This window comes from Triplophysa dalaica, chromosome 4, assembly GCF_015846415.1.
Source record: "Triplophysa dalaica isolate WHDGS20190420 chromosome 4, ASM1584641v1, whole genome shotgun sequence".
NCBI classification, from domain to species: domain Eukaryota; kingdom Metazoa; phylum Chordata; class Actinopteri; order Cypriniformes; family Nemacheilidae; genus Triplophysa; species Triplophysa dalaica.
In genome coordinates, this window is record NC_079545.1 from 4881495 (window position 1) to 4896259 (window position 14765).

Here is a 14765-nt window from a genome sequence, read left to right on the forward strand (position 1 = left end):
TCGAGGTTGCTTAATAAAACATGGGGATTCATTAAGATCAACATAGCTCAATCTAACAAAGACTTTAGTTTAATGCAGTAAACTGACATCTTTTGGATGTACTGCCATCTTTTGGTCCGAATAAGAAGTGTTAGTTTACTTTACTTTTATAATAGGCCTAACTAATCTAGTCAACATTCAAATAGAATTGTTATTTAATCTAATATTTAAACTATGAATTATCGAATTTTATAGAATAATAATATTTTTGTTATTAATAAAAGTAAAACGTATTTGTATTACTTCTAACAGACTACAAACACTGTAATTATAATAAAAGGTAAGGATTCTCCTCTAGTGCAAGTACGAAGCGAAAGGGCTGGTGCGCATGCGCGCTGTACACCGGAAACGCTTCAAAACAAAGAGGAAGCGCTTGTGTGGTTTAAAGGGGACTGTACACAAACATGTCGATGTGTTAAGCTCTCTTAAAATGAAAAGCTTGAAGTAAGAATCTAGGAATCAAAGGCAAATCAATAAAACTAAGGTAAAAATGTATTTCCTTCACGAAACACTGTTGTTTTCTTGCCACGAGATTGCACCTGCAACATAGCGCTGTTAAGATTAGCATCTAAGCTAATTCCACGTTGATAAACAAAGCGACACGTAAACACACACACTAGAGGAATAATTCTAGCTAATGTTCTATCGGTGTCAGATATCTTTTTCGGGACACTTTGTTAAACTAAACTATTTTTTGGCTGCTTGGCGAATTGTTACCCGTTGTTATAGTTATTTTCAGTGTTCGACTAACGTTAGTTTGACCAGTCCAACCTGTTCTCTCCATTCACATCAAAACTTTTTGCAAAAATTGCTTAAAATATGCCTGAATGTTGTTTTAATGCATCATCACTGTTTTCTTCCTTTTGTAGAAATCACCCCTGATGTGCAGAATGGAAACTATTTCTCGTTGAACTATATGTTCAGTCTTTGCTTAGGCAAAGCAGTAAGGAGCTTCTCCACATCATCCATCCCAGTTCTTTGTAGGCTATCTTTATTACGCCGTCAATATCTCCACTGCTCTAGGATTGTAATATTTAGTTGGGACTTTCCTTCTAGTCCCAGTAGCATCTCTTTCTGTGTGCCACAAACACGACGATTTACTCTCGGCTCTGGTTCACATTTCCACACTTCCTGGCCAAATAAGTTGCAAAGTAACCAGCCAGAGATGGCGGAGCAAAGATTCTGTGTAGAATATGCCAAACGTGGCACTGCAGGCTGCAAGAAATGCAAAGACAAGATTGTGAAGGGAGTGGTCCGTATTGGCAAGATAGTGCCAAATCCATTCAGCGAGTCTGCTGGAGAAATGAAAGAGTGGTACCATGTGAAATGCATGTTCGAGAAGCTTGAGAGAGCTCGTGCCACCACAAAGAAAATCGAAGACATCACAGAACTGGAGGGATGGGAGGAGCTTCAGGATGAGGATAAAGAACTTATCAATAAACATGTTTCAGGTATTTGGGTTTTGTACAATGTGTTGTGTTTGTTTGGTGGGCTTCAGTCATCATTGCAGACCGTGATTGTGTCTAACACCACCTCTTCTCTATCAGAATTGGCAGCCAAAACCAATGCAAGTCCGAAGAAAAAAGTGCAAGCCAAGTTAAACAACAGCGGACAGGTGTCAGGACCACAAGCTGACCCAACTGTTAATGCCCCTCGCAAGTTTTCAGGCTTCACAGGTACAACAGTTGGCTGATCTTTACATTACCGTTAAAAATATGAATTAGCCATTTGTGCTTGTATTGGACCCTGAGGATTCGGGTATATATGTGATCTATCATTTTGTGTATGATGTCTGCTAACGAAAGAAAACCGTATCGCTTGACATTACTGTTCTGTGTCTTCAATAGCTACCAAGGCTGGTTCTTCATCCTCCAGTCCTGGGCCATCTCCAGCGAAACCCTCTCAGGGCAGTGCTTTATCAGCTAAGCTATGTGACTCAAATCATAAAGACTGCTTACTGCGAGAGTTTCGCAAACTGTGTGCCTTAGTGGCAGAGAAGTCAGGTTACAATGCAAAGACTGAGATTATCAGGGATTTCTTGACAAAAGGCTCTGGTGGAGGTAAGCATGTGTCTATGATGTCATAAAACCTGTGCCTGTTGTCAAGAGAGAAAAAACGTGTTAAGAAAAAATAAAACGCATTTTGCGGGTTCTATCTCCTCTTTACAGATAAGTTTAGAGGAGATCTGTACCTGACAGTGAAGCTGCTTCTCCCAGGAGTGGTGAAGAATGTCTACAACCTCAATGACAAACAAATTGTAAAGCTTTTCAGCCGCATATTGAATTGCAGTCAGGATGAAATGGTGCAAGATCTGGAACAGGTTTGCCGGATTATTCATTATAACAGTGAATGTAACTTTTAAAGTATTTGGTTGTTTATTTATCCATATAATAATATAGTTTTCACAAGTTCTATAAAGCAACATTAGTTAATGGGTTATGAGCTAACGGACATTGACAACAAACAATACAGTTAGTATAATTTGGCAAAAAATCTTCACTATTAGTATACAATGCCAAAGGTCCAGTGTATGAAATTAAGCGGCGTCTAGTGGTAAGGTTAAAAAGGTTGCAACTAGAGGTAAATCATGGGTATGTGTGTGTTATCTGTTTCGTATAGGGAGATGTTTCAGAGACTGTGCGGATGTTTTTTGAGGCCAGCAAATCTTTCCCCCCAGCAACCAAAAGCCTTCTGACCCTTCAGGAAGTGGAAGCTTCACTGAATCGTCTTGCCCAGCTCACCAAGGAAGATGATCAGCAGACAGAACTACAAGATATTGCTAAAAAGTCAGAAACATTTTGTGTGGCTGACAATAAATCAATATTTTAATCTCTTGTCAGCCCTAATTCGTTCTTTATTTGATGTACCATATATATATGTACACTTTGTGCTTTTATTTATTTAATGTGATCTGCGTTGATTGATACCCAGATGCACCGGAAATGACCTGAAGTGTTACATCCGTCTGGTCAAACATGATCTGAAAATAAACTCTGGTGCTAAGCATGTGTGAGTGATGCTATACTGGACAAACTCTTATATTCTGTAACATCCTGTTTCTTGGACCTCAACGTATGTAACTTTTCTCCCTTCAGCCTGGATGCTGTCGATCCCAATGCTTACGACGCCTTCAAAGCCTCTCGTAACCTTGGAGATGTAATTGACAGGGTTCTAAAGAACCACCAAGATGCCGCCAACGGGACGGGGCCCAGAAAGATCCTTAGTGTGGAGGCGTCTTTGATGACACCTGTACAGCCAATGCTGGTCTGTAGCCTAACTGCTCGTTTGAACACATTCAAGGGTTACAGATTTGTAAAAGACATTGCGTAGCATAGACTTAATAGCTCTGTTTAAAAAAAATTGTAGATGATTAACTGGAACATCTCACAACCAGGGATTTTCAAACTGCTGTATATGTGATACATTTCATGTCTCATAGACGTTTTTTATGTTTTTTGCAGGCAGAGGCATGTAAATCCATTGAGTATGCCATGAAGAAGTGTCCCAATGGCATGTACTCCGAAATCAAGTATGATGGTGAGCGAGTACAGGTCCATAAGAACGGAGATCACTTCAGTTACTTCAGTCGTAGTCTCAAACCAGTACTCCCACACAAGGTCAGAAGCTACAACAACGTTTCACACATTTATGGAAATCCTTTAAGACCGTCAACATGTGCTTTGAAAAGATTCAAACTAATGTTCAGTTTTCTCTGACAGGTTGCTCATTTTAAAGACTTCATACCGCAGGCATTTCCTGGTGGTAATAGCATGATTCTTGATGCTGAAGTTCTACTTATTGACACAAAGACTAGTAAACCGCTACCCTTTGGAACTCTTGGAGTGCACAAGGTAAGCTGTAGACTATGGTGGTGTTCACATTTCTTAAAGAAATATTGCACCCAAAAATAACATGCCATCCCAGATGTATATGACTCGCTTTATAATCTTTATAGTTTAAAATCTTATTTTCGATTTAAAATATTGAATTTCAAAAAAGCACATGCATCCAACATACTGTAAATGTAATCCATGAACGTGAGTAAATTATTACAGAATTTCAAGTTTTTGATAGTTCTCATGAATACTTGACTTTTAAAGACGGACAGTATCCATAGCATTATTTTTGGATACTTACTGACCTCAACAGAAACGGACATTACTTCAGTATTTTCACACATCGAAAGGATATTTTTTAGCATTTGTATATTTAGTGTTCACTTTGGAAAATATTCACTTTTTTCTTTACATCATAAAGCATTTATCATCATTATTTTTATTCTACTTTATTTCAGATTTTTTTTTTATACCTTTAATAAATATAAAATATCCAGTATCTTTTTTTCTGTTTACTCATGTAGATTTTAAGCCTAAATACTTTAAGTACTAGATTTTTAATTTACTTCCTTATTAAAAGTTCAAAAATCAACATCCGTGGAGTGAAACCGTGGAATAAGATTTTTCATACAAAACATTTTGATAAACTACTAATATACAAATACTTTATAAATACTGTGTATGAGAGTAAAAATACTTTGCCACCATGCAATCAAACAGGAAAATTGTCTAAGTGTTTGTTTTAAACAACGTTGAAGTGATTATTAGATTGATTTATCAGTTCACTTAATTTTTTTTATTTCTTTGCACTTATTAATTAATCTTTAATCAAAAATGTTAACTCAACATTTTGACTCTTCACCACATGATGTCAGCAACAAAAATGAGGTAGGACTATACTGACTGTCCAATGGCCAGGCATTTTTTTGCCTCCCCCCAGGCCAAACTTAAAACAAACCAATCAAAAAGCAAGGGCAAAATAAAGCCTCGCCCTACATTTATTTTCTAATTTCAGAAGCCGTTTCACTCGGATACACGTCACGATACGAAAGAAGTCAATCGCAACTTCCGTTTCATGGTGACTTAAAGTGCTGTCCACCTCTAGAAATCAAAAATGTCTTAGAAAAATAGTTTCTTAAATAACTGTGCTAGTTTGTCTTCTCACATAATAATATAAGAATTTATTAGTCAGTGGTAGTTCAAAAGATTAAAATTCACAAAAGGTCAAGTTAGAAGAAGCAAAACCTATAGATGACCTGTATCTGCTGTAACATTGTTCGCTGAGAAACTGATTACTTTGTCACAGTAGCGTTTTAAAGGTTAGTATGTGGAGTGATCCAACACAGCAAAGCCATCACAGTTTATGTCTTTATCTCTGGTCCAATCAGATTTTAGGACCGTAACTAACTTTGTTTCCTACTTACTGTCATCATTAAGTGATTTACTATTTACAGGGAATGGGTTTGTTTTTTGTTTTTTTTACAGAAAGCTGCTTTCCAGGATGCTCAAGTGGGTCTTTTTGTGTTTGACTGCATTTATTTTAATGGCATAAGCCTCATGGACAAGTGAGTCATGTTCAAACATGCATTTTCCTAAATGGTTCTAAAAGTTATTACAGATTTAGAGGACAAAAATTTGTTAATATAGAATCTTGGTTGATATTTTAAATCAACATTTGACAGTTCATCATGTTTCTGTTCAGACCCCTCTGTGAGAGAAGAAAGTTTCTTCATGACAATATGGTGGAAGTACAGAACAGGATTCTGTTCTCAGAAATGAAGCATGTTACGGTCAGTACTCCTCGGCTATTTATGATGCTATTTTCATCCTCTCCCCATTACTCTCAGTACATGCAAGTGTCCTCAATGTTCAAGTATGTTTGATAATGTGTAGACAGGGAAAGTAATTAAATACAGTGGAAAATATTCCTCAAGGTGGATGTTTTTAGAAATGCATGTCATATTTTTTTTGTTCCAACAGAGAGGTGCTGATTTGGCAGAAATGATCACACGTGTCATCAGAGAGGGACTGGAGGGATTGGTTCTGAAAGATGTCAAGGTACAGCACAACCGAGTTTGGATTAACCTAGCATACTGCAGACTGTACAGCACTGTATATACTGTGCACTGCATACTATATCAAGTATTGAAACCATATACAAGAAAACTGTTTATTACAAATCCAAAAAGGTATTGTATTAAATTACTAAACGTTTTTGATAGGCTGATTAAATTAAGTGTCAAGAAAGAGTTGGTAAAGAGGTATATTGTTAGATTTTGGTTCACTCTTTACTGATAAAGAAAATGTTGTCATGCACATTGCAGTGTGGGATTCAGTATTCTGTGCACCAGAGATTCTGACATGTCCTATTCTTTAATGCTTTTATTGCAGATCAAACAGCTTATGGGTTTTATTGTTTTTTTTTTCAGGGCCTTTATGAGCCAGGAAAGCGTCACTGGTTAAAAGTAAAGAAGGATTATCTGAATGAAGGAGCGATGGCAGATACTGCTGATCTTGTTGTGCTTGGAGCTTTCTATGGCAAAGGCTCAAATGGTGAGCATTAACAGCCCTTAGTTTCAGCTCGATCCTAATAGTCTTTGGCTTGGAGCTAGTTTTGAAATGTGTTTTTGTGTGCCAAACAGGTGGAATTATGTCAAGTTTCCTCATGGGCTGCTATGACCCAGAATCCAAGAAGTGGTGCACCGTGACCAAGTGTTCCGGAGGCTATGATGACGCAACCTTAGCCAGACTGCAGAAGGAGCTGGATGTTATCAAAATCGGCAAAGTAAGTCTCAAGACTTAATCCGTGGCCTCGGCTTCATGTATGGGTTATATTAAAGTTGCATTTCATACTGAAAGACTCCTGTTTATTTTACTATCACAGGATCCAAGCAAGATACCAGGGTGGTTGAAGATTGTCAAGAACTATTATCCAGACTTTATTACCCGAGATCCACAAGTAAGACTTAGCCGATCCATTTTCTATTACGACTTGATGAGTCAAACTGATGTGCTTGTAATGGGAAATGAGGTCAATGAAATTCTGGTAGAGATTGGTAATGGAAAAGGCAATGAAGGAGCGTAATTGACTCATTAGCTCTTTGTTAAGTAAATGTGGTAAATAGACCTTACAACACTTAAGAAGTTTGTATTGAATCACAGACAGAAAAAGTGAGTCCGTGATCATTTGCGCAGTAAATGTTGTGTAAAATGATAGGAATATATGGCTGTGTGTGCTTTCAGAAAGCACCAGTTTGGGAAATCACAGGAGCAGAGTTTTCTAAATCAGAAATGCACACAGCGGACGGCATATCCATCCGCTTCCCTCGCTGCACGCGGATGCGAGATGACAAAGATTGGAAAACCGCCACTAATCTTCAGCAGCTCAAGGTACGCTTGAGTGAAAAACAACTGCATTTTTTACACTTTTTATTAATGCTTACTCTCTGGTTCTTGTTAGTTTGTGATAGTCAATCAAATTATATATTTTCCCTTTAGGAACTGTATCGCATCTCCAAGGAAAACTGTGATTTTGAGGTGACAGCCGGTCCATCTAAAACCGGCCGGAATGACAAGAGCTCCTCAGGAGGTGAGAGCGGTGGCAGCTCTCCCTCAACATCTTCTACTATAGCATCTACGGCGAACAAACCCAGTGAGTATTGAGCGTTTGCCGTTTAGTTTGATCTGCTCATTTGTAGGATCGTTGTTGATTTTGGTAATAGTCCAACCCCCAAATGTCTGTTGTTCTGAACTTAGGGGTGAATAAGTGATGATTTTTTTTGTAATGCTGAAATTTTCATCTGGTTAGAAAACGGTCATACCCCCAAAGCAAAGATGGTGAAATCCGAACCACCCTCACGAGCAGTTAAGAGGACACTACCACCTGAAAAACATCATGCAAAGAAGGTTTGTTCTCACCTCATTTGATGACCATGGCATTCGCTCATATCCTTTCAAAGTTCAGTTCAGTTCAAGTCTTTGTCACATGTTGTCCCCCCTCTTATCAAAACCATGTCATCTTTTTCACTGCAGATAAAAACCGAAGCTGTTCACAGCAATGGAGAAGGCAAACTCAACACATCAATTCAAACATCCCACCCAAAGAATGAAAAGGTTTGCTTTACTTTGTATTGGAGGTTTTAACTTTATTTCTACAACCTGATAGAATGTACTAAAATACCTTTGTATGTTTCTCTGCAGACTTTACTGGACATTTTTACAGGGGTGAAGCTCTACCTTCCCGAGTCGGTTCAAGACTTTGCTAAGCTCCGACGCTACTACTTGGCATATGATGGAGACTTAGTGCCAGAGTTTGACTCGCGTTCAGCCACACACACGCTGACAGAGCCAGAGGGGGACAGTCAAAGCCAGAAAGTCACTTCCAACTGGATCTGGGAATGTATACGCAAGAGAAGAGTGGTTCCTCCCTGTTGAACTCGATGAATAGGATACTCCACGTAGGCTAGTGTGAAGCTCAGGCATTTTCCCCTGTATTGACGGTGCTCCTAAGAGAACGGTAAACTTGTTACCCGTTACTCACATTTACAGCAATAATGCTGTTGAAACAGACTGGATTGAACAAACTTTTTCTAATTTGTTTCTCACGTTTTCATTAACAGCTTTACCATATTGTGGTATTGCGCACAATGTGTTAGAAAACTGCTGTCTACTAGATTTTCAGATTTGTTTTGGTTTTGACGTTGCAGTCCAGCTATGAATTTCTCATATTTATGATTTTTAGACTTTCAGGTGTTACGCTTGATTGTCATTTTTTAAAGTCATGATGCAGCCATGTATCTGCGTCTACAACATTGTTTTTTCTTAGGTTTACACTTGGGTACAAGATAGGTAATAAGCAGTACAATAATGATGCCCATGAAGTATGATTGGGAAATCGATAATTATGTAGAATACAAACCCGGTTAGAGCCCTGTAGTTCAGTAATGGTAGGGATGTATGAATACAACAATCATTCTCATTAAAGCAAGTCTTTAATGCACAAATTAAGTTGATTTGTGCCTACTTTTAGCCAGGCTAGGACACTACAAGAGATCTACAGTTTATGACGACTGAAAATATTGTAATTTTCTACATCTGTTAAAAACGACATCATTTTTTATCCAATCATGGTGATGTTATTAATCCAAACTGTGGGGTCCATTTTAAGTACTGGAAAAGTTACTCATTGTTCCTTTAAACCAACTCCAAAATGATCAAGGTGCCAACACTGTGTCATTTTAATGAGAATTTTTTTGACAATTAAAGACGTAATACAGAAGAATCAGTTTGTTAATTCAAAGACAAACAACCTTGTTTGTTAAAAAACTGAAACATTTTGATGTAGCAAAACAAACTAACACACAGCTTAACTTTGAAATATACATTAACAATAACAAATATTTATCTTGTATAGTCTTTCCGAAATCAACTATTAGTATTTTCTCTTAGAACAAAGTGTAGTCATTTCTTATGCAAATGAAATGCTGTCGTGGTTAACTGTTTTCTAGTTTCCGCTTTCCTGATACAGAGTTCCTCTCATCAGACCAGTTGCAAAGATCAAAATCTTCTACTAGATGACAAGGCTGTAATAAAGCAAACAGTGTAAACTGGATTAATATTTCATTTTAGTTTTTTGGATGAGTCTCGAGTATACAAACCTGTCTTGATGATTTGGTCAGTGTTGCGGTTCGTAAACTAGATGATGAAACGCCTGGATTTTCCACTCTCTGCAGGAGTATACGTGTGCGAGGTACGTGGCTCCACGACAGTCCGAGTCCAGCTTTCAAACAACCGTTTCCATCCTGGGTCACGTGATTTGTCACCTTTTAGTAACACAAGATTTTATAAAAATGCTGGAGAGCAGAGTTTCCACATGTTGTGCCCAGTGAACATGCCTCTTTCCAAGTCGGTGGTAATGGTTAAAAATAGGGTAACAATCAGTTTCTGCCGATCTCGTATGAATATTGAGTACCTATACAGTAGTATTGCATAAGTTGTATCTTCAAAGAGTATTTAGTTTGATCACATTTATTAAAGAGAGATACACCTGTACGAATATTCCGTAAAAACACGAGTTGATGTAGGCAGGCAGGGGGGACGAGCACAATCGCATTAATCCCTTTGTTTTTTACACTATGCACCTTCACGCCGATTGCCAACAAAACAAAGACATATGACTTAGTTGGATTTACCGTGTGCAGTTCATGTCAAGCCACTTTTAACACGAAGACATTTTCAAACAATCTCCAAATCCAGCCTTATATTCACTGTTTATATAACATTCATCACTGAAATGCCATGAACAAACACAACTCGACTATCGCAAGAGTAACAAGCTGGAGCTGCAGGCCAACAGCGCAGTTAATCTTGATAAGCCGGTCTGCCTATCGCTCGTTGGTTGGCGGGTGGGCGAGCTATTTCTTTCGCGTGGGCGTGCTTTTCAGCAGAACAACATTTTGTTTAGCCACAATTAAAACAAAAGCTGTAAATATTTAACCATACAAATGATCAGGGGTCCCTCAACTTGCTCTTTTTCATAAATGTTTGATTTCTGGAAAGTCGCTCTAAATTCCATTTTCCAAATTCCAGTGACTGCAATCCCCTGTATTCGAACCCACAATATTGGCATTGGTAACTCCATGCTCTACCCACTGAGCTATAGGAAAGCTAATAATAAGAATGTGAAGAAGAAACGGAACGGTATGTACCAGTACAGCAATGTTGAAGTCTTTTGCAATCATCTTCAACTCTCCAGCAACTTGCATCAGCAGGGACATACCTGAAGCATAGTACCAGCACTGTGATGGTTTCTTATTAGCACTGAAATATTCAAAATATGATGAAGTATTGTGCAATCCAGCAAACGATACCTTCATTCTGTTTTCCTCCAAGCATGGATGAGAGCACAGCAGAGACTGAATCCACGATCACAGCTTTGACTGAACCACCTCCAACGGACGCCTGTGGCACATACAAGAATTCTAAAACCAACAACAAGCACTATGCAAATTGTACAAATGAACTCGTTAGACAAACAAATCTTACCTGTTGAAGGCCATTAAATCGTAGATGTTGAAGACATGCAAGCAAGGAGAAGACATCGAATGCTCTGAAGACCTTGATTTTTTGAAGAGCCTCCATCTGTATTTAAATGCAAATGTAATTTTCGTATGAATGCTTCAGAGAAAGAAAAACTCTGTAATAGCAAAATAGTTTTTAGATTTGTTTAAGAAAATAAAAATGTGGCCGTTTTAGCAAAACTTGCTACTGAATTGTATGTTTTATAATTAAAATTAAAAATCTTTACGACCCAACCCCATTCATATTTGCATATGTGTAACAGTGAACTAAAAATTCCAGAAAGGAATTTGATCACCTGTTCCTCAACATTAGAAGTCCTGGTTTGCAGCATCTGAAGCAGCCGGTTCACACACATACCGCCCTTCGTGTCGATGTAAAAAACACTCTGCTTGAGCTGGTGCGATATATTAACTGCAAAACTGAAACACACCTACAAAGCCACCAAGACACATACAGAACGTTACTGATCACAACTCACAACTCTGGAAAGTAATACTCCAGGGTGAACTTTGACCTTGTTGAGCAAAATCAAGTAACTAAGAAAATCTCAGTAACTCACCTGTGTTTTTCCACTGCCTGGACATCCCGTTAGCTCTGTTATTTCCCCTGTGTACAGCCCAGAGTCTAAAAGCTTATCCAAACTAAAGACAAGACAACACAATGGTATATAAAATGCATTAAACATGTGCATATTGAATGGAAATGTGTGCTGGTTGAAACCTGGGACTGCCTGTGGACAGAATTGCTGTGGAGCTCAACAGCTCTTGATAAAGATCAGCTCCAGAGACGGGGAAAGCAGTGTACTGAGCTAGGAGTACACGCCGAACAGCTACCAGAGCCTGGAAAATAGCACAGCGTGTGTGATGGAGAATGGTTTATAAAACCGAGGCCTGAATAAGTGATGTACATTAAAACTGATGGATGTCACAAACCTTGTAGGACAGTGAACACTTTTGAGCAAGTTCCTCGGGGTTGCATGACACAAAGTCTTCAACTGAAATATTATAAAGATGTATTACTTTAAAGGGACATGAAAATTATGAAAATTATGTCTTTGTTTACTGCTCCTCAAGCTGTTCCAAATCTGTATAAATTTCTGTTTACATTTGTAAGAATGCTTGTAACCAAACAGTTCTTGGCCACAATTGACTACCATAGTAGAAGAAAATTGCCCTGTTCTTTTGATCACAAAAGATGATATTTTGAAGAATGTACAAAAGCAAACTGTTCTGGGACACTTTTGACACACATTGGAATTTTTTACTACTATGGTAGTCAATAGTGCCAAAGAACCATTTGGTTACAACACTCTTCCAAATAGCTTTCTCTAGGTGCCTCCCAAACTGGCTTCTTATGCCATATTCTATCCCATTTTCTAGTATAAATAGTGTAAGCAGTGCGTTCACATTGAAAATTCTGTCTTCGTTTACTCATCCTCAAGTTGTTCCAAATCTGTATAAATGTCTTTTTCTGATGAACAAGGAGAAATATATTTGGAAGAATGCTTCCAACCAAACAGTTCTTGGCCACCATTGACTACCATAGTAGAAGAAAATTGCTTTGTTCTTTTGATCACAAAAATATATATTTTGAAGAATGTACAAAAGCAAGCTGTTCTGAGACACTTTTGACACGCATTGGATTTTTTTTCTACTATGGTAGTCAATAGTGGCAAAGAACCATTTGGTTACAACACTCTTCCAAATATCTTTCTCAGGTGCCTCCCAAACCGTGCACTTATAGACTATTCCATCCCATTTTGTAGTATAAATAGTGTAAGCAGTGCGTTCACATTGAAAATTCTGTCTTCGTTTACTCATCCTCAAGTTGTTCCAAATCTGTTTCAATGTCTTTTTCTGATGAACACGGAGAAATATATTTGGAAGAATGCTTCTAACCAAACAGTTCTTGGCCACCATTGACTACCATAAAAGAAAAACTTATTTTGCCCTTTTGATTACAAAAAAAGATACTTTGAAGAATGTACAAAAGCAAACCGTTTTGGTTCACTTTTGACCATACCTGTCAAGTATCCCGTTTTGGCCGGGAAAGTCCCGTATTTTACCCTTCATTCCCGCCGTCCTCCCGTATTAGTATTTTCCCGTAAATCTCCCGTATTTTAACCTGCGTTATTAAAAAATAATAACACCGGAGTAAAAAAAAAAAACATTTCCAATCTGAGCTCTGTCACTAGCCTCGCGATAACTGCCATCTGCAGTAGCCTACAGTACTGTAGGTGGCAGTTGTCGCGAGGTTAGTGTGTGAGGTCAGATGATGAGTGACAACGCGGGAAAAAAACAAAACCGAGACGGATAATGGACGTAACAACAGTGACGGAAGGCACTCCTGCCAAAAAAACAAAACCCTCGTGTAAATACCGCCACCAATGGGACAGCGAATTAAATTTTCTGAAGAGGAGCATGGTGGGGGACAGTCACGCGTTTTGTAAGTTTTGTATTTAGCATGGTACGAAAGATTGTTACAGAGAATAGGATGACATTAGACAACAGAACTGTTTGCGCTCTACTCTCATGTAAAATGAACCACTCTGGCCCAGCCCACAAATACACTCCTTCCAAAACAGTCTTAAAGAATGCAAAGTCTGCAACAAATGTGTACAATAACTCACTAAAAGAGTAAAGAAAAGTTATGTGAAATAAAAAGAAAAACTGTTAAGGAAAAGCAATATGAAATAAAAAGAATGTGGAATGAAAATAAACTGTAAAGACAAGCAATGTTAAATTAACAGAAAATATGCAAATAAGCCTTTAAATAAATGTTCTTCATATATACCCTTTTCTGTTTTCATTTGGGCTATAACACCTGTTTTAAAATGTAAGGGATACTGGAGCTTGGTTGGGGTGGTGGGCGCCGAAAAATTTCCCTTATTTTCAAATCCAAAACTTGACAGGTATGCTTTTGACCGGCATTGTTATTTTTCCTACTATGGTAGTCAATAGTGCCAAAGAATCGTTTGGTTACAACATTCTTCCAAATATCTTTCTCTAGGTGCCTCCCAAACTGCACACTTATACACTATTCTATCCCATTTGTATATAAATAGTGTGTGTAGTGCCTTCACATTGAAAATTCTTAAAAAGAAGAGAACTTTATGTAATTTACTCCTTTTAAATGTGAGGGTATCACATTATTCCACAGCCCAATGCACTAATATTTACGCGGCCCCGAAGCTCCAATGTTCACCCCAAAACGATTTTTTACATATTTACTTCCATGTCATCACAAACTTGCATGACTTTCTATTGCACAACACAAAACAAGATATTTTGAAGAACGTTTACAACCGAACAGCATTGGCCGCCAATGACTTTGTATAACATCAAAACCACTGATGCATTTTCACACAACTTTAACTATCCATTACACATTAACATATATCTGACATTAAAACTCAACACCTGTTCTGATGTCCTCTGAATGTAAAGCGCTGATGAAATCCTCAGTTAATCCAGGGCAGATACCTTCTCTCAACGCCACCATGACTCCCTAGCCCTGAATTGGATAACACAACCTTCATAATCTGAATGTTACTAATTATATGTATAATAACAAAGCACTTAAATTTCTTCCAAATGTGTAAAAGCCCGCTTTTTATAGATTTAAACATGTAACATGACGAAAACTTGTTACTGCGCTTGCCTCCCGCCACACGTTCAACAAGCATCGTAAGCGACAGTTCAACGGTCCAATCACAGCTTTCGACGTGTTGCGTAAACCAATCACAGCCGTCGCTCTGCACACGCAGACCCTGCCTCAAGTGAACGGGGCGTGAGTGGAGTAGTGAAAGTA

At 38.2% G+C, this 14765-nt stretch overlaps 2 protein-coding genes across 2 annotated transcripts; one reads left to right on the top strand and one right to left on the bottom strand.

The window, feature by feature from the left end:
- The first annotated feature begins 399 nt into the window (after positions 1–399).
- lig3 (ligase III, DNA, ATP-dependent) lies at positions 400–9239 on the top strand. The gene is made up of 21 exons (XM_056745321.1): positions 400–523; positions 909–1490; positions 1587–1715; positions 1887–2099; positions 2208–2359; positions 2659–2825; positions 2971–3048; positions 3135–3303; positions 3501–3656; positions 3759–3890; positions 5361–5440; positions 5578–5665; positions 5856–5933; positions 6305–6428; positions 6518–6660; positions 6760–6834; positions 7119–7265; positions 7374–7527; positions 7684–7781; positions 7908–7988; positions 8076–9239. Exons 2-21 carry the CDS (start codon positions 956–958, stop codon positions 8307–8309), a joined length of 3033 nt encoding a protein of 1010 aa, XP_056601299.1. The 5' UTR covers positions 400–523; positions 909–955; the 3' UTR covers positions 8310–9239.
- Positions 9089–14639, bottom strand: rad51d (RAD51 paralog D). Its single transcript, XM_056745324.1, has 10 exons — positions 14375–14639; positions 11888–11949; positions 11676–11794; positions 11515–11596; positions 11251–11385; positions 10920–11015; positions 10745–10835; positions 10583–10653; positions 9533–9697; positions 9089–9457 (listed from the first exon to the last, which is right to left on the bottom strand). Exons 1-10 carry the CDS (start codon positions 14454–14456, stop codon positions 9368–9370), a joined length of 993 nt encoding a protein of 330 aa, XP_056601302.1. The 5' UTR covers positions 14457–14639; the 3' UTR covers positions 9089–9367.
- Positions 14640–14765: the final 126 nt, after the last annotated feature.

What these genes read in the sequence shown, in the direction of transcription:
- rad51d (XM_056745324.1), bottom strand. Translation starts at nt 14,456, where the DNA reads ATGGTGGCGTTGAGAGAAGGTATCTGCCCTGGATTAACTGAGGATTTC. An exon ending in TTCAGAGGACATCAGAACAG is followed by an intron (nt 11,950 to 14,374) that starts GTGTTGAGTTTT and finishes ATAATATTTCAG; the next exon opens with TTGAAGACTTTGTGTCATGC. An exon ending in CAGGCAGTGGAAAAACACAG is followed by an intron (nt 11,386 to 11,514) that starts GTGAGTTACTGA and finishes GTGGCTTTGTAG; the next exon opens with GTGTGTTTCAGTTTTGCAGT.
- lig3 (XM_056745321.1), top strand. Translation starts at nt 956, where the DNA reads ATGTTCAGTCTTTGCTTAGGCAAAGCAGTAAGGAGCTTCTCCACATCA. An exon ending in TGGTTCTGAAAGATGTCAAG is followed by an intron (nt 5,934 to 6,304) that starts GTACAGCACAAC and finishes TTTTTTTTTCAG; the next exon opens with GGCCTTTATGAGCCAGGAAA. An exon ending in ATCTACGGCGAACAAACCCA is followed by an intron (nt 7,528 to 7,683) that starts GTGAGTATTGAG and finishes TCATCTGGTTAG; the next exon opens with AAAACGGTCATACCCCCAAA.